General features: G+C 40.1%; 1 protein-coding gene across 3 annotated transcripts in view; it reads right to left on the minus strand.

Moving 5' to 3' along the window:
• Positions 1–390: 390 nt before the first annotated feature.
• The window catches only part of CHRDL1 (chordin-like 1), a 30,423-nt gene continuing 12,358 nt past the window's right edge, over positions 391–18,455 (minus strand). Inside the window, exons 4-12 of one of the 3 annotated variants that reach the window (XM_010181800.1) lie at positions 10,869–11,011; positions 9,756–9,849; positions 8,909–8,976; positions 8,191–8,365; positions 5,093–5,297; positions 4,445–4,455; positions 3,211–3,372; positions 2,524–2,613; positions 391–1,242 (exon numbers count right to left, since the gene is read on the minus strand). In XM_010181800.1, coding sequence (XP_010180102.1) covers positions 1,112–1,242; positions 2,524–2,613; positions 3,211–3,372; positions 4,445–4,455; positions 5,093–5,297; positions 8,191–8,365; positions 8,909–8,976; positions 9,756–9,849; positions 10,869–11,011 — 1,079 coding nt within the window. In that variant the 3' untranslated portion in view covers positions 391–1,111. Of the gene's footprint in view, positions 1,243–2,523; positions 2,614–3,210; positions 3,373–4,444; positions 4,456–5,092; positions 5,298–8,190; positions 8,366–8,908; positions 8,977–9,755; positions 9,850–10,868; positions 11,015–18,455 lie in introns of all 3 variants that reach the window. The other 2 variants (XM_010181799.1, XM_010181802.1) reach the window with 2 other exon arrangements.

Consider the following 18,455-nt stretch of genomic DNA (forward strand, 5'->3'; position numbering starts at 1 on the left):
ACTTTTTCTGCAGATGAGAGCCACCTTTCTGAAACAAACTGTAGACCATGCTATACTAAATTTAACAGAATCTCTCAGATTTGTTTTTCACAAAGAGAACAGTTTTTACGGAGCTGCTGTGTTCTAAAGGCCTGCTGTAGCTGTTTGGTGTTTGTCATGGGAGAGAGCTGTCCTTGAAGTGTGGGAATTGAGAGGTTACCCTCAGAAAAAACGCAGTTTAGGTCTGTTACAAATCAGAGCAAATAAATTAAGCACTGTTGCAACTCTTAAGAACTTATTAATTGGGAGGTTTAACCCTCTAGGTGTTTTCAGAGTACTGCAAGTACTTTACCGCCTTCTGCCACTTTAGAAGGTAGTTTATCAGCCAAGACCATGTGTTAATAGGACGCAGAAGAATGATGTTATTAGGGCTGTGATAGGGAGCTAACGCTTCACATTTTTTAGAGAAGTGAGTGGAGGAAACAATGAAAACCACTTAAAAGCGAACATTTGCTCAAATTGCTACAAAAATACAGGGATCACCACTAACACCTGCTGTTCATTTTATGGACTCAGTTTGCTCAACTACAAGACATCATCTCAAAGGCAAGCTGCTTAGGAGTTTGTTAGTTTAAATCTGTTTTTTATGTCTCCAACACAAGTATTGTATCACTTGTATTTTTCCTCCACTACTAAAAAAATCCGTGAGTCATTTCAACACTAGAAATAGTATAAATTCAGCACAGGAAATAATGTTCTCCATAGCTCCTGTACATTTATGAGGTGTCCTTCTTTTCATTAGCTTGAATAACTTGCCAGATAATAATAATAAAAATGTTCTGTTTTCTCTTTGTAACTTGTGAAGAAATGCAACTCTGGGAAAGTACAGTCTCTCCTCCTTCCCCCACCAGTAATACAGAGTGTCCTAGTCTTTTGGAGAAGATATTTGAACAGTTGACACAGACCACTACACATAAAGCAGCAAATTTGCTGTGCATGATGTGAATAATTACTGCATTATAGTTTTGGTTTTTAGGGCAACTGTTGACTTAAGCAAAATAAGCCTGCAGTCCAGCTGCAGATCCAAGTTTTCATAAGTTTTCTTGTGTTTCTCCCTCCAGTGCTTTCTCCCTTAACAGTGACCCTTTTCAGACTTTTCAAGGTACAAAACCTTTACCAAATCCTCGAGTTCAGTCCTGCACACTCTGCTTTCACACATTTGGCTGATCTGAGCTTCTCCTTCGCTAAATATTTTCCACTGGCCTGAAAACAAAATTACAAAGGAGGCAGATATACTTAGAAAAGGGCATAGGAAACTTCAAAGACATTTACAAGCACTCTCCAGACTAACTGATTCACAACGGTCAAAGACAGAATGTCCAGTTCTTCCATGGAAAATATTCAGAGTATCTTACAATCATGCAACATATTCCAGTGTAACATATTCCATGCATGTTCATATTCCATGAATAACTTTCTTAAAAACAGTAAACAAGGACCAGAATATTATTTCTTTCTTAATGAAGCAGTACTGTAAGTTGATCCTATTCATTCAATCATATATGATGTTGGATACTCTGCTTTATGAAACAACGATGTGAAAATTTCGCTCTGATGGTAAACCAAAGTATTTAACAGTGGAAAGCAACAAGTCTAACTGTTTCATCCACCGTGAAGGCTGCCTACCTGTGTGTAATACAACCAGTGTTTGCTGGATATTAATATTTCTATACATTTTTGATAATATTAATAGAAATGCTTGCTGTCCTGGTAACTAGAATGCTATATTACAGATAACAATGGCAAGCTTACAGAAGGCTGACAGGAAAAAAACAAGAAACTTTTTATATGAAAAGGTATCTGCTTCTCACTATGCCTGTATTCTCAAGAATATATTATTCCTGCGAAAATGACTTTCTCGTCTAACTGGAAACTTCAGAAAAAATGACAACTTGTAATGCAAAAGAACTGGGAACTAAAAATGTCTCTAGCTTAATTCAACTGTTATATCCCAAGATGGATGAAATACAAACCAGAAATTGAATCAAGAATGATAAAAGACTCACATGTCCATTCAAAAGACAGATTTTAATAATAAAGATTTTGTTAACGTAGGAAAGACACCTTTCAAATATAACATACATGTATGTAGAAGAACTCCTTTAATAACCTCTGAATTTTTTCCCTTCTAAATGACTTTCTAAACAATTAGATAACTTGACATGTTACTTAAATAAATCCAAATGGTGCTCTGTGCTGTCTCAGTCAAATTTCAGACTTATGGCAGTATGGGCAGAAAACAGCCTATCTTGTATTTTATCACAATGCAGGAGACAAAGACAGCATGGACATGAACTACTGTTATACCTATCTATATTTTAAATTGCTGTCTTTTGATTGTTTAAATCTAAACTTATAAAAATTGGAGCCATGTACTGGAAGAAAAATTCATACATCAGTTTGACTGTCAAATAAAGGAGGATGTTTTTCAAGACTATCATTATATGGGGAATAGAAACCTGAAGAGGTCAGAATTTTACTTACTAAGTGTTGTCCTTGTTATCTGCCTGAAGTAAGGAAGGTCTTCAAATTCTCTCTTGGACACTTTTTCAACGTAGAAGTGACGCAGAATCCCTTCAGCAAAGAAACGAGAAGTGCACGTTACTGGAAATGTGCCTGCTGTTATAAATCTGGGTTGCTGTCCTGCCTTTATGTAGAATTACTGCCATGTCGAGCCACAATGTGAAATAATCCTTACCAATTACGTGGATTTTCAGCCTATTCTTTTTTATTCTGTTTGCCATCCCCCTGTTTTTTCACTAGTCCCCTGTAAATCCTTCTGTGGATTTACAATTGCAGAGAGTTTGTGAGAGGTGTGAGAATTAACCATTTCTTTTCCAACACAGCTGAACCCTTCCTTAGTATGACTACATGTAAGATTACAACAGAAGCCAAAATCGAATGGTTCAAACCCTGCTACCCATTTCTCTTCAATAAATTACACAGAGTACTACTGACAACCTGTCTGTCATTGTGCTTTTGCTCACAATGAAGGGTAGGAGTTTTCAGAACGGTTATTAATGGGTTTTGTAAAGCAAAACTTGAGTATGCTGGAAATGTCTGTAATAGCAGTATCCTGCATAATCAGAAGAACAGCAGTCTCAAGATGCGTGCATCTGTAAATTGTCCTGGGATTGTAATGGCAGGGGATAGAGTGTTTAAAGAACTCACCTTTTCTCATTGTCCACACATGTATTTCTATCTGAGGTGGCTTTTCAGTCTCTAGTGCAATTTTTCTGATGGTCTCTCCTTCCTCTGCAAAAACGGATTCATAGACTGGAAACGTCTCTTTCCCGCAGAAGTAATCTTTGTTGTCAGATGTTTGACTTGGCACTTCTTCTGTTTAAAAAAAGCCCAAAACACATACGACAGCTGTAATCAAGTCCTCCAGAACTTACTTGGCACCAATACCCGAGCAGGTTTAGTTTAAAACTAGAATTTTCACTTGTATGGCCACTCGAATCCATCTCCAGCTAAGCCCCAGGCATTTAATAGTGTTCTCCTCTGCTAGGTTCTGATGGGATGTCTATGGTGGCAAGGTGGTATTTGTATTTATAATACAGTTTCATAAGGAAATGAGCTGTGTAAAACTAGGTGGTCTGTGAGACTCCTCACAATTTTTGAACCTGTTGTGTTGTCCACTTTTCAAGCATATTTGAAATACTGGTAGAAGTCTCATAGGACATAAAATAAGTAAATGAAAACTGGTGGTTGGGCAGAGTGACGAGACCCAGAATAAAGCTTTGTGGAGGAAAAGGGCAGGTAGAAGCTACAAGGTTTGCATTTTGCTCGGCAGCAGCCAGCTGGCCAGTGTGAGCCTGGGCTAGCCACAGCGCACATTATCTCTTGCCCACCTGGTAAAGCTGTAAAGTGTGTAAGTAGAAACTGTAATTATTCTGTTGGAAGTTGGACAAGAATGTAAGAGAAATGTTGCAACTCAGAAACTCAAACTGCTGTTTGTGGAAAAACCTGATAATACATCTCCATACGTACAAGACAGACTGCAGGAAGAAGTTCAGCTTTCTTAGAAGTTGGCACATAGAACTTCAAAGAAAAATACAGTAACTTTCTTTTTGCTATTAATTTTCCAACTAAGCCTGTTAGCCAGGTTTTGCTGACTGTTCTCATCTCAAATGAGCCCAGTAAAATCTGTGCATTTCTGATTCACAAGTATCCAGAAGGATCGAGATGCACACCTCCTGCCTGCCTACTGCCCCTGCATCACGCTTGTTCCCAGTAAGCAAGGCTAGCAAGAGAAAAGGGGGAGTGTGAATTCTGTGAAGGATTTCTGTATACAACTGAACAACTCATTTCCTCAGAGCATTTCACTTCAATGCACCACCAAACAAACACAGAAATGGGCCATACAGATTAGAAAAGTTAAAGGCTCAGAAGTGAACTGGACACTCCTTTACCCTTTATATCATATACAACATAGTGGTCATTGGCAGACCACCAGCAGATTCATATTAGCAGAATTTACACTAGTTGTAGGCATTGATTTTAGTAAGCAATGTCTACATAAGTTTAATCATTAGTGCAACATAGAAACGATGCTATATTTGTGATAAACTAATATTTATTTTAAGGATTAAGTTACATAGCTGACACCAATCAATTTATCATCAGGGGGTTTGAATCCTTCTGGTATCTTTTAAAAAGCAGAAATTATATTATCTCCACACAAATTTCACAAGCTAGAAAATGATGTGAAGTAGGGGAAGGATGGGAGAGTCTTTTGACAGTAACGGACTTTCTGTGTACGTTTCTGTAATATTCTCTTTGGAAATGAGTGTCAGGAAGTCACACTAACAGTGGAGAGAGACTGATCAGAACATCTGTGCCCCCGGCAGCAACCCCCCCCCCTCATTTGAGGAACAGCAGTGAAGAGCAGGGCTGGCCAAGCAGCTCTGCCCATCTTCCACTGAAACCTCTGCCCTCACATGAGAACAATGGGCACAGCTACTGCTGCTTTCATCAGCTCTCACTGGGACCAGAAGGGCTTGAGCCAGGCCCCGTAACATGCATAGCAAAAAGGTGATCTGTGATCAACTTTGTTTTACCTGGACAGACTTTACAGCATTTTCCTTCTACTTTCTGAGGGTATTTGCAGGGATATTGTTCTGGACAATGAATTTTCTTACATTCTTGTTTGGTGATGTTGCAGGTGCACAACACACACTCTACGATTCCAAAGGCCCGGAGATTAGGATGCCAAGATTCGCCATGTGAGTATGTTTTGCCATTTGAAACACAAACTACGAAAGAAGAGAAAAGGAGGGAAAAGTACAACTGGAAAAGGTATGTTCACGGCTATCTCTCTATGAATATTCATTTGATTCATGCACATTTGTTTAAAGCAGTGTTTCTGTACATAATCTGTGTCTCTGGCCTGTTTCTGTGCTTGTTAACTTTAACTTGGAGTTTTGCTACTTAAATGAGTCTCAGCCTGTGATCACCCTTTTCTGAGCAGTTTTGCCTTGATTCCAACCCTGCTGACACTGCTGTCCATCACGCTTTTGAAGAGAACAGTGAAGGTGGTTGACTAGCTCCTCTCCAGTGCACGCATTTCAGTTGTGCATCATTAACCAGCATATAAAACCCACTCCTCTGTCCCCTCCTAATCTCAGTCCACACACAGGACACAACCTGCTATGCTGGCTGTGGCTTCTGGAAGTGAATCTGCAGATGACAGGATCCTGACATTTGCTACTGAGTCATCTGCACAACTTTTCTTACCATTACCTGAACATGGCTTTTGCAGTGAGCACCATGCTCTCAGCAGGATGGCTTAATGCCACCAGGGCCGCTTGTTGCTTTTGCATGAGAGTTCCTGCTACACAACATACAGAACAAAGCGAAACAATGTTGCAAAATGAAGTTTAATGTCCTTTGTGGGAATATATATGTCTATGGAGACATTTGGCCTTTGAAATCACAGGAAAACATCAACATGAAAGGATGTATATGGGACTGAAATTTCATTCCAATAGCATTAATATTTATTCATCAGTGCCCTTGGGAGACAGAGAAATACAACTGACACAAGGAGAGTGGAAAAATCCATGCCTAGTGGAAGCCAGTTTGGGTCACCCGGCATTTAATGGGAATTATATCACTTTACACCATGTTTGCATTTGTCTTATAAACCTTACTCCTTTCTTTTAAAATATTTTATAAACACAAAGAAAAATGCAAACTAATCCTAACAAGGTGAAAGTAAGGGCACTGCCTGATTTCTAAAACCAACTAAAGTGAAGCCGCAATATGTTGTAAATATTTCCAATTTTTCTAATATGCCATCATTTTTATTAATGCCTTTATTTGTAAAATATGTTCCTATTTTGCCTGTAACTTTCAAAAGCAATCTAATTTTTATCTGTAATCTGAAATTTACATCTAACTGGTAACAGATGTGACCAACTGGCTTATATTTTGCTGAGTTACTGAGATTTATGGAGAGTGTTCTTCGCAATGTATTGTCTTTCATGGGGTTATGCTATCATTTGGCTTATAATTTGCTACTTTTTAACTCTTTCTTAAGACCTGTTTTTATTGTAGAGGTAGGAAATAGGTTTGTTCCTCAAATAAAAGCAAATAAAGTGTAAACACCGGAGAAAAAACTATAATGAGAAAACTGGTAAGTACTCAGCTGCTCAGCAAGCTTCTTACATGCTTAAATACTATATTATTAGTTATATTTCATGATTTCTCCCTGACGGGGGAAAGGATGATACGTGACATTGTGCAGATACATATTCTGTCTGTTTTAAGAGTGAGTTTGTTTAGCACAGAACAGTTAAATAATTACTCTTAAGGTAGCAGATGAAGTCTCTAGTAGAAGCCAAAAGAGGGCAAACAGCTTCTAATTCCCTGATGCCCTCCCTGTTTTTAGTGCTTTTCATAGAATGATAAATCTGTACCCATGCAACTGCGCAGTGTTTGCATGTCAGGAGAACTGTTGTGTGTTTATTTTTAAACGTATTGACATGCGTCTCAAGGGGCATGTGCATTAATTAATAAAACACTTGTTAATTGCACAAGAACAAAAGAAAATACATGGTCAGCATTCCATCACGGGGATCTCTCAGACACTCTCCAGGCAGCAAGTGTCTGAAGTTGCGGCAGTTACTACATACTGCATCCAGAAATATGCTATTTGTCTGCGTGCTCTTTATTTGCTGAAACAAATCAGTTAGAAATTGCTTTGATGATGTCTTCATGTGTGAATTACAAGTCAAAGATATTGCACTGCGTGGAGATTCCTGCTCCTAGATTCAGCATCAAACACTGGCATGATCTGAATGTTTTTTCATGCTTGTTCAGGTGGATAATAAAGATCCTATGGCCAACATTACTGCTGTTAGTTAATACCTTAAAAGATTAGTTGGCCCTAATACAAGGGCTTTTAACTCTTTGTGGGGAGTTTCTAAGTGCATACTGACTGGTATTTGTGGAGAGATGCTGTTCTGAAAGTGCATTTTCACAGCTATTTCTTGTATAGCTTCTTAGGCCTGTTCCTGCAGACCTCTGTTCACTGAGGTGCACCCTCTGTGGGAACTGAGCATCCCACCCTTTTTATTGTACACAACACTCTGTCCCACTACCTAATAATTTGCTAAGCCTTAGAGGCAGAAAACGTCTTGATACTACAGCAAAGCTTTATGGTCTGAGATCTGTGGAGCAGTTTAAACATATGCTGTTTACAGCGAGTAAAGTTTCAAGAAAGGAGACAGTGCTAAGAAAATAACCATTTCCTATTGCACAAGTCACTGTGTGAACAAGTTAGTGAACCTAAAGCCATCGTGGTGTCTTTACGGCACAAAGCGCTCACTTCCCTGGTAACTGCTGCATATGTTCTCAGTATTAGATAGCACAGTCTCAGAAAGTAATTCAGAGAGCAACATGATAGTGTGGTGCCTTTTAGAGTGCAGTGCACTGTTGTATGTGTAGGCACAACTGATCTCAGTCAAGCACTAATTTTTGTATCCTTAATGGCTTATTGCTTTTTGCCTCCCTAATTTGCATCGGGTCCCTTGATACCAGTGTGAATTTCCAAGATTCTGGTGTGTATTTCGAGAAGTCTTGAGCTGTAGGTGATTGATTCCTGACCCAGAGTAATACTATACTATAATGAGTACTTGTCTTTACCTCGTCCGTGCTTATGCTTGTTGTTGATGACGATTTGTACTATCGTTCCTGAAGCTTGCTGGGGATCCGGTAGGACTCCACGGTTACTCCTGGCATTGGGAAATCGTGGAATATTGACTACCTGCCTCGCAGAGCTGGGTGACAGCTCATAGTGGGAGCGATGGTATGAGTGTCTCTGTTTGGAAACAGAAAGAGAGCAGGAAAGTAAATGGCTTATTCCAATAAGCATGGGGAAAGAGGCTTAACACAGGCAACGAAAGTGTTGCCACTCTCATCAAACATCATTAAATGTCATGAATGGCACCACACCAAATAAAGGCCAGTCAGGTTTGGCAGATCGTTAACATGGTAATGAATTGATGTATACGCAGTTGTAACTTATCTCAGCAGACTGCATATGTCAGTGCATCAACTATGATTTAAAAGTGCTGCTTGCATAGCAAACAAAGCTGTACATAGCTGTAGAAATTTAGTCTTACAGATCATATAAAACAAAGACCAACTCATAGGAGTTTATCATTTAGTGTTATTCATGAATGCAGGTTGAGTTTATTAAGGAGTTTGCAGATGTGGAAGTAAACTATTTTGGGCTAGATTCACTGAACCCAGGATTGTAGGGATTCAGATATGTTATCATCTTTTTCTCTTTTTTTCCCCAGTGCACTTGCATGCACAGCACAGCAGGAAAACATGCCTTTAAATTGTAGGCCACACTTACAGCTTCCCTGTTGGCTGGCTGCCGGAAGATATCCCCGTCAGAATGTTCCCATGATAATTCTCCATCTCCTGTACATGAAGCAGAGCAGTATCAGTTAGGGGAGTAATTGTGCAACACCTTGGGAGATACTTAGGGAATGTCTCTGTCACCTCCAGAGCCTTACATTAATGGCACAGATCACAGGTTCGGGTCCTCGAAGCACGACAGCTGCTGCAGCAGCAGTAGTGTGTGGTACTGCCATGGTGCTGATGCAAGTATGCCTCCAGTTCTGTAGTTAACTCATCCAGATTTAACTCAGTCAGATCCATCATGGATCCACTGCCTTAATGCATGCTATGTTTTAGCATTTTATCCTCTCTGCAGTTAATGAGAACTGTCTCTGTAACTTAAGGGGAAGCTGGATCCTGACAAAAATCAGCATCTGAACAGTAGTGCTTGGAGCCTTGTCTAGTCAGTAGTAGAGGAATTAATAGTAAAATCAGCAAATTTTTAATATATTATGTGAAATATTTGGCCACACTGGGAGCAGAAACTGACTCCCATTTTTCTCCCCATAAGGTGTCCTAGATCTTGATGCAAACATTTTATTTAGGTTTGCATTTCCTAAGAATCAGAGAGGGGAGATAAAACAGCTTAAGCCATATCCTTGTTTCAATTTAGGACAACAATGGTAGCAATGTTACCCTGCTGGAATTCGAGGTTTCATTTCTCAACATGCATTGGATTGTAAGTACATAGGAAACTTGCAGATAATGTCCTGAGTGACAGTGTTGGCACACAGACAGGGCTCTGACAGGGGAAGGAGGGAATCCAGAGCTTGTCTTTCTGGGGTTGTACTCGACCTTACCTCTGCAAACTGGACAGCAGGACTCCGGAACAGAAACTGGGAAAGAGCATGTTAATTTGGGACAAGTCTTCAACCCACAGTACACATTTCCTTCCTGCCAGTAAAACACAAGGAGAATTTAGAAGGAGTCATGGATTCATCTGGTGCAGTATATGCATTTTTTGTGGACATGCTTAAATCTAGTATGTGTGTTTACATAAATGCCACTCTAGTATGCAAAAGCAGAATATTAGACCAATGAGAAGTCTGAATAGCTTTTTAAAAATTTGTGGTCACACAGAGGAAGGTCCCTTTCTTTAAAAGAACAGGGGAGAAAGGGAAGAGGTAGAAGTGTGTAGAGAGAAGAACTGCAATTACTGTAGGCTGAAAATGTACCTGACATTGTTGGCACTAAAATCATCCAGTGTAAATTCTACCCCCTGCTCTCCTGCTGTTGTGTCTTACCATTGAACTGGAGGAATAGCTTAGCTGTGACTAAAAGTCGTAACATCTGTTCAGTACTAGGCCTGTTAAATTTGTAGTTAATGTAGAACATGAAGGTGATTTGACCAGAGAAGTTCCAGAGTTGCCAATACTTGATACTGAAGAGCTGCTTGGATTGAGAGGGATGTTTTGGTTCAGACACTCGCTCTGAAGAGTCACTGGATGACTGCTCAAATATACTGGAGTTGAACTGGTATCATCTCAGGAATGGCTCTGTGGCCCAGTGCCAGTTTACAGAGCTGTCCACTCCCAGCCTGTGGGGCTCTTTACTTACCAGCTTAGTCCAAATGAACTCAGTTTCATTCAGTGGCTTAGTGCTGTATTTTCCAGTCAGATTGAAGTGAAATACTCTGTATATGTCAAGTAGCAATATTTTACCTGCTGCCTCTGCACTGTAAGCTCACTCACAGCAGAAGCCTGACAGGGTAAGCTTTGTCCACTGTGTCTGAGCAAGAGGTAGCCTGGCATTTATCAGGTGCTGCAGACTGCCTCTGAGCACTCTCATGAGTTTCAGCATTAATTTCAATTCCCAGCCTTTGCTATATATTGCTTCTATTTCAGCGTCATGTCTTCTAGAAAGGAGAAACGAAGCACAGACAGAACAGGACTCCATCAAATCTTGTTACTTACTGAGCAGCTGCACTGGGCACACTGGTTTGCTTGCCTGTTTTGGAAAAGACCCTCTGCCACAAACATTTCGCCATGATGGTAGGTGGTGCCATTGTATTCACAGGATTTCCCAGTGATTTTGCTGCTTACCGAGAAAAGGGAGTCTTCTGGAAGCAATGGGAAAGGAACACTTCATGTAAATATTCTTGACAACTTGCAATATCACAGATACAAGGGAGGAAAAGCTTCCCTTCTCCCTCATTTCTCTTTATTATAAAAGGACAAGTTTTGTCATGCCACAAAGTGTAAGTGATACTCTCATGCTGCTATTTTGCTGAACTTGAATAATTCACACTTTGAGTTGACTGTCCCAGTTGATCTTAGGATGCTGATGATCAGCTGCAATGCCAGCACTGATGGCCATGTCTCATGCTGCTATACTTTCTCTTTCTCTGTCTGCTGTAGGATTTGGTATTAGGATAGATAGGTGCAGTTATGTGCCCACTTGTTACATTTACATGGCTTTTTCATGCTTTAATGTAGGAGGCATCAGGCCCTGTATACACAGAGGATCCCACTATCAATAGCACTGTTCTAGCATGATTTCCCCCTTCTTAGTACTGGTATCGTTTTGTTAATGATTTGCAGCGTTATAGCCCATAGAAGACCTAGTTGCAGGTTGGGCCAAGGTCATATAGAGTTCTGCACCACATGGGTTAAATTTTCTTCCAAGACATAAAGCTATCCATATCTTATGTTAAAACATCCCCTAGATTGTTTAATATTAGCAGTTGACAAACCACTGACTTCCATTACCTATGAAATGTAAGTCACTTGATACTTATTGGGCAGTGAATCTGGCACTATACATTTACATTCACATGAATTTAGCATCTCAGCATGGGAAAAGACATTTCAAACAAGAGCTCTATGGAGGTAACAGTGGAGTGTTTGTTCTCTGGAGCCCAAATCACTGCAAATTTCTAGGAATGCAGCTGAAATTTCATTCAGTGGGTTTGGGCTTTCATGTAAAAGAAACCTGACCTGAATGTTCAGGTTTTGCTTTAGCCCTTTCATTATCTATCAGATAAACCTGGGGAGATTTTTTTCTGAAACTGTGCCACCACAGAATGCACATTTTTCAGCTGGGAGCTCGAGTGAAAGAGCAGTTTTCTGCTGACATGCACTGACATTAAACACTGACATTTAGAGTTTTCCATAAAAGCATATATTTAGTAACATTGGCCCATCAGATATTAATAATATTTTGAATGGTAAATGTAAAATCTGGCTGTGGAACATTACATGTATTACAGCGTTTGAGAGTCTAGCAGGTCAGTAAAGAACATTTTGCAGGAGAACGGCAGGAGAAGTTATCCACTGAGAGTTCCTTGCCTGACATTTCATTTCTCTTCAAGAGGCAGACATGATATTTGCACTTCCTCCTTTGAAGCACCAAATACATCATTATTTCAGTGCAATCAAGGGTGTCTAAAGATACCTTTGCAAAAGCTTTCAGATAGTACAGAGGTTTGACAACATCTGTGCTTGGCATAGAAATGCAGTGCTTTGGGCACTTTTGGGATGGTAATACATATTCTGGAATGGCAAGACGTGTTCTAATTAAGACACATCCTTTGCAAGTCATCAGCAAAAGATTGAAGTGACAAATTCAGCTACTGTCCCATTAGGCACAAATACTGGAAAACAAGAGTAAGAGGCATTTCTCAGGACTTTGCTACCTCCCAAAACTTACGTCCCCATAGTTCTGAGAGTCACCTCATGGAAAGCAGAAAGAGAGTTTGCCAAACCCTTTGTTATCCCCTGGCCCTGGAACTGGAAGAGCAGTAGCACTGGAAAGAAATGAAATGAGAGGAGAAATGAAAGGAGAATATAAATAGTTCTTGTCTGGATATGAGGCCCTGTTCGTGCAGGACATTGCTGTGCCATGAAGGATGCCTGTCCAAAATCAGTGTTTGGCTTCTGGTCTGACACCTGCAAAGACCAAGACTTGAATGATGTATGGTGACTCTTCAGAGTGTTGGATGAAGAGAATAAATTTTACTGCAGATTTACCTTGGTATATGCCCAAATCACTATGAAATCACCTAATGCCTTTAAACTTCTAAATAAGGGAAGGAAGATGGTGAAATTTTGAAATTTCAAAATGACAGTGGAGAGAGTTGCAGTAGGCAGTTGTTTTCATCTATATTTCTTTTAAGTTGATTATAGAAGTTAGGCCTGTAGCAGCTAAATCATAACATGCAGCCCAAAACATATGTACATCTGCCTATCTTTGGAATATGGGATGAAATTCTATTGTCATTTTAAAGTCTTATTTGATGGAATAATTATAAGAAAAGTCAGTTTCAATTACAGGGAATAAGACCACGGTTTAGGTCCTATAGCGCACATACCTGTGCATATGATTATCTTTTAGCACATTATGTGAATGGGGCCATTTGACTGCATAAAATAAAGCTTAGAAGAAGTTTTCAGATCAAGACCACATTATTGTTATTGCAAAAAAATATATACAGACATATATCGGAGACTGCATATGGGAGATCAGGACTGATCCTCTCCAAACACAGCATCTGTCTAAAACTGCAAGGAAGCTTTGTTTATATTGCACATCTAAATACAACGTCTGTCTGGTGCAGCTTCCCACTCTCTCTTTGCTAGCGTGTGACTGACTTTCTACAACCGGGACCTGCCTTGGTTTCTTTTCTAGTGCTCTTGAAGTCATGGCTAATTAAAGGAGTTCAGGCGCCCTCATGATATCACATTCTCCTGCAGAGTTTGAAATTAGAGTCATTGTGGATTGTTTTAATAAGTGCCAGGTTTGAACTTAGAAAAATCTTGGCATTAATATTGATATCAGCATGCATTATCCTGTACCTTAGTTAAGATATGATAGAATTAGATTACTAACTGCAAACATATTGCATTGCTCAAATCTCCATTTGTAAACCTTGCTTCCTAATGGGGATTGTTCCCAAAGCCCTACCTGGCATTTTAAGGGTGCTGACTAACATTGCTTTAATTAGCTGCCTCTGAACAGTACCGGGCAAACCATCTGTGTGAATCCTTTTAATTAACTGCCTTCAATCTGAGCTTTTCTTTCTGGCATTCATAGCACGTCAGTGGGAGCAATATAAAACACATAGAGTAAAGATGTTATAGCATCAGTCAAAAATAAAGTATCTCTGTTTCTGTGGTTGGCCTTTATTATCTAAGGGCTAAGGCATGAATATAGAAGTTGACAGGCCATGCTTACATTTGCCTGTGATTTTAGTGGGAACAAGATAAGACCATGAGATAGCAATATGGATAGCAGTGATTTATCACCAACACTGACATTATGTAAAGGCAGGGGTCTAAGATCTGCAACTTGGGCTTTGTGTAACTTGCTGTGGATTTGAACTTACCCTGTAAGTAGCTTTAAAGGTTGAACCTGGCTGAAGAAACCTTTCAGATTTTACAAGCAGGCAACAGAATACAACTGTATCATAAATGGATTCGCTTCAAAACAATTATTATTTTAAGAGCAATTGGAGACTATAGTGGCTATGCTTGAATTCTTATATCCAAGCATTCCTCTCTTTCAAACATGAGATTTTGTCCAGCTTCTGTTGTCTACCTAGGCTGTTTTTCACTGGCGTACCATACACACAAGGTAATTCCTGGCCTCGATGAAGCCAATAGAAGGGTTTCCTTCAGGATTCAGCCTAGGTGCTTGCTTGAACGCTGCTTTTTAAGATGATGTTTGAGATGGATGCATGTACTAGGAGGAAAAGTTGGTCTATACAAACAAGATTTGTATCAATTCATATCTGGAGTACAGCCTGATATTAAAAAGTTCATTATGATATAGCAGGTATAGTTCTTGTATTCCATGAATGTTTGACAGGATGTGTGAAGAAAACAGCAAAAAGTTTGCCATGAAGGAATGCTAACTTAGTGTGAAGTATGGCACTAATGCTTTCCTGAGAGAGTCTGACAAAACAGAGTTAGATATGAATTTAATAAAGCACAGACATTTAATGGAAATTTTCTGGGTCAGTGGAATCTACTCCAATCACAGATTTTTCAGGGAAATCTGCCTGGGTTCCTGATGGTGTGCCCATGACCTGAGGTTTCCAAGGGCCAAGGTTTGAGGACAGCAATACTGTCTACACAGACCAGGCCTTCCTGGCTTCTGGAGCTTTCAGTCTCCTGGGAGAAACAGATGCTGTCTCATGTGGGTCACGGTCAGTTTTGGAAACACCATCTTTTAGCTTTTTCTGTTTACAACTCTGTTCCTTCTTAGATTGCTATATAAAAGCTTGGTCCCGAGATTCTTTACCCTTACTTGGATATGGAGCAGAAGAGCATCACTTATCTGCAAGTAATCCCTTGAAAAGCTCAGACAAATTCCATGGGCAGTTCCTGGTGTCTGAAATGGTAACTTCTGTTAAAGTATTTATGTGCAGAGTGAAAAGCAGTAACTGGCTATGGGCAAAGTAGCCTTTTAGGAAGTGTGGGGTGACTTACTTGAGGAAAGGCTTTAGGATCCAGGCCTTACTACAGTCAATTCAGTTTTCAACTTGGATCCTTCTGGATAAAGTCAGGAGGTACAGGTGTAATCACTAACAAACAACTTTCGGACATTAACAAACTGGTAAAACCACTCCAGAATCAGTACAGGCATGGCATGATAATCAGTAAATTATTTATGATTTGACATCTGACCTTCAAGACAAGAAAATCAGTGGCTTTTGGGTGGTCTTTGCCATTGTGGAGTGAGACCAAGCATCTTGGCCTTCTGAAAGGCATTGTGCTGAGTTTTACCGACCTGCAGCCAGTACTAGGTTGAAGTGTAGTGACTGAGTGTACTCCCAAAATGGAGACTGTAGAGATGAGACAGGGAAGGTGTGCAGTCAAAGTTAGTGCTGGTGCACACCTCTCAGCAGGGTCTGTTAGAACCCTGCACAGCTCCTCAGTCTGTGGGGTTTTATTGCATCTCTATGAGATACTTTCTTGTACAATATTCAGGCCATTCTTGTTAGTACTTAACACTCTCACTACTGTTTATTTTAGTATCAGAACATCTGGCAAAGATAATTTTTGAAAAATCCTACAGACTCTTGGCTCTTAGAAACTAGAAACTCTTAGAAACTATTTTTAAATGGCAACATTCAGAATCACCTAGTGTCATTTACTGAAAAAGACGGGCTTTTAAGATCAAGCAGAAACACTAGACATTCAGCCTGGCTTGGTTTTTGCAGTTTGTCTGTTTTATTAACCACCCTTATAGAAACAATCGAGTGCTAAACAATATGAATTAATCATGAGGTCTAATGCCTTAAGAAACTTACCATACTGGGAACTGTTCTGCAGATATTTTCTCTGGTCTTTTTAAAGTAGACAGATGAGAGATTATGAATTTGAATCCAGAAAGGATTTTATGAAACATGTTTTTCGAATCAACGCGGAGCGTAAGCACACGCAGACCAAGAGACTGAGTGAGGATTTGTTTTGGATTCCTATTCACTGGACAAGCAATTGCATTCTGCTACAGCTCTGGGACAACTGTGTGCACTCTTGTCTCTCCTGCCTGTTCACTTGTATTCCCAGGGCATTTTGTTGCTTAATGAACACAATTGGGAGAGTCAGTTCAGTTGCAACAGAGTCCAAGCTCTCTAGGCTGTATCCTGGTGTAGGACACTGTCTTTGGACACAGCTAAGTGGTCATCGCACATGCTGCTTCTGTACAGAGATCAGGTCACCCCAAGCTGTAACATATCATGTAAGTCCATATTACTTCCCTTGATATTTAAAACTGGCCTAAGAGTTGCAGGTTAACTATTCAGAAGCAACACATAAAGAGCAATTATTAAGGTCAAAATAAAACACAATTCTTGGAAATGTGCAGACCATGAGCATTTCTAATGCCAAAGGGGAGCATGACTAGAGTATGAGAGTACTGCTTCTCCCTGTTTTGCTTATTGAAAATTTTATGAAACCTGAATCTGCTTAGGTAACACACTGTCCAGCAGAAGTGGGCAGCACTTTGATGACCTGACAGCTGTTTTTGGAAAAATGTTTGCTTGGGTAGGAGTTGCACATACCCCTACGTCTCCTTGTTAAAAAAAATAGTTAACTCTCCTCTTTCATGGAGTCCAGGTCTTTTCCTACAAGCAAAATCATTCTCTAGCATAATGTACACATAAGTCAGTAGAGAGAGACAGGGATGATTCTTGCTTATTGAGTCTTTTTAGTGGTGTTTTTCTTAGCAATGTTAAAGTCTAACATGATGGGCTTCAGGTTCCACTGTGAAGGATTAATTCTAGGAGGTCTCAAAATACTAACTGAAGTAGTCTGGAATAACAGTGATGGGATAACTTACTCATGTGCAGAAAATGACATTTCTGGGTAAAAACCTGGAGGTGGAATTGCCATTTACGAAGTGGATTGAAAAAAATCCAGGCTGCAACGTAGAATAAAATGCTAACTTGCACTGACTGCAATTCATGCCAGGAGATGGAAGCATAAAATGCAGGGAGGAGAGAGTTGCAGATGAGATGCTGGAAGCTTCCTTTATGTTATCACCTTGTTACCTCTCCAGCTTTCTTCAACTGCTCCCACAATGCAGGCTGCAGTTGCCAAAGGCCAACCACAATGCAAAAACTGCTGTGTTTTCCTCTATCAGTGAAATGTGGTTTTATATGAAACAGGCTGTGACCCACAGCTTCTCTCTTAGAATGGAATTCACTTTGTGTTTGTATATGGGACAAGACTTCCCCAAATTAGACTGAGGACTCTCATTCACAGCAACAGCTCTGTCCTGAGCCAGACACACGGTGAGTAGGAACTGTGTCTTCCACTCCAACTTTCAGCTTTTTCTGAAAGCAGAGCTGGAAACAGTAGGAGCAAAACCAGTTTTGGTCTTTTTCTGTGAAACACCCATGACAACGGGCTGACTCGTGGATCTTTTTTCAATTCCTGGTGCAGAATCTTTAAAACTTTAAGGGTAACAATATACCCTAAGGTCCCACCTTGGATGTAGTGAACAGCATCTTTTAATGAATCTTTATCCATTTCTTTCAAATGGATCCCAGTGAAGCCAGGGAATGCATTCTGGAAGGAAGTATTCCTCAGTGAATAACTCTGGACACTAGGACTCTTAAGTAAACAAGGTGTAACATTTTGATTTCAATTTCAGGGCAGCAATATTGAAAGTTAATTCAAAGCACATGAGCTGTGCTTTGGTTCAAAACGTTTCCCTTCAGCAGGTAATGCTTTTGCACCTCAGGCAGGAAAAAATAAAGTACAAGGAAGGTCCTGACAAATGAAGTGTCGTGCCACATTCTCGCTGGTGTACGCCGGGAACACCCTGTGTCATTGTATGGGGAAAGCAACAGCAAGTGATAGATTAGCGTGGCATTGGATGGGTTTGGCCTCTCCTTTGTAGTTGTAACTCCTATTACTTAACTTTCTGTGTCACCAAGGACACCTGCACAATATTTGAGGACCTGAAGCTCCTCTGCAGCTCCTACTGTCTGCCAAATCCAGACTTCAGTCTGGCATCTTACTGAAGTAGGCCCAAAGTGGGTGACTGCAATT

Source organism: Mesitornis unicolor, unplaced genomic scaffold, assembly GCF_000695765.1.
Source record: "Mesitornis unicolor isolate BGI_N332 unplaced genomic scaffold, ASM69576v1 scaffold9903, whole genome shotgun sequence".
Classification (NCBI taxonomy): Eukaryota; Metazoa; Chordata; class Aves; order Mesitornithiformes; family Mesitornithidae; genus Mesitornis; species Mesitornis unicolor.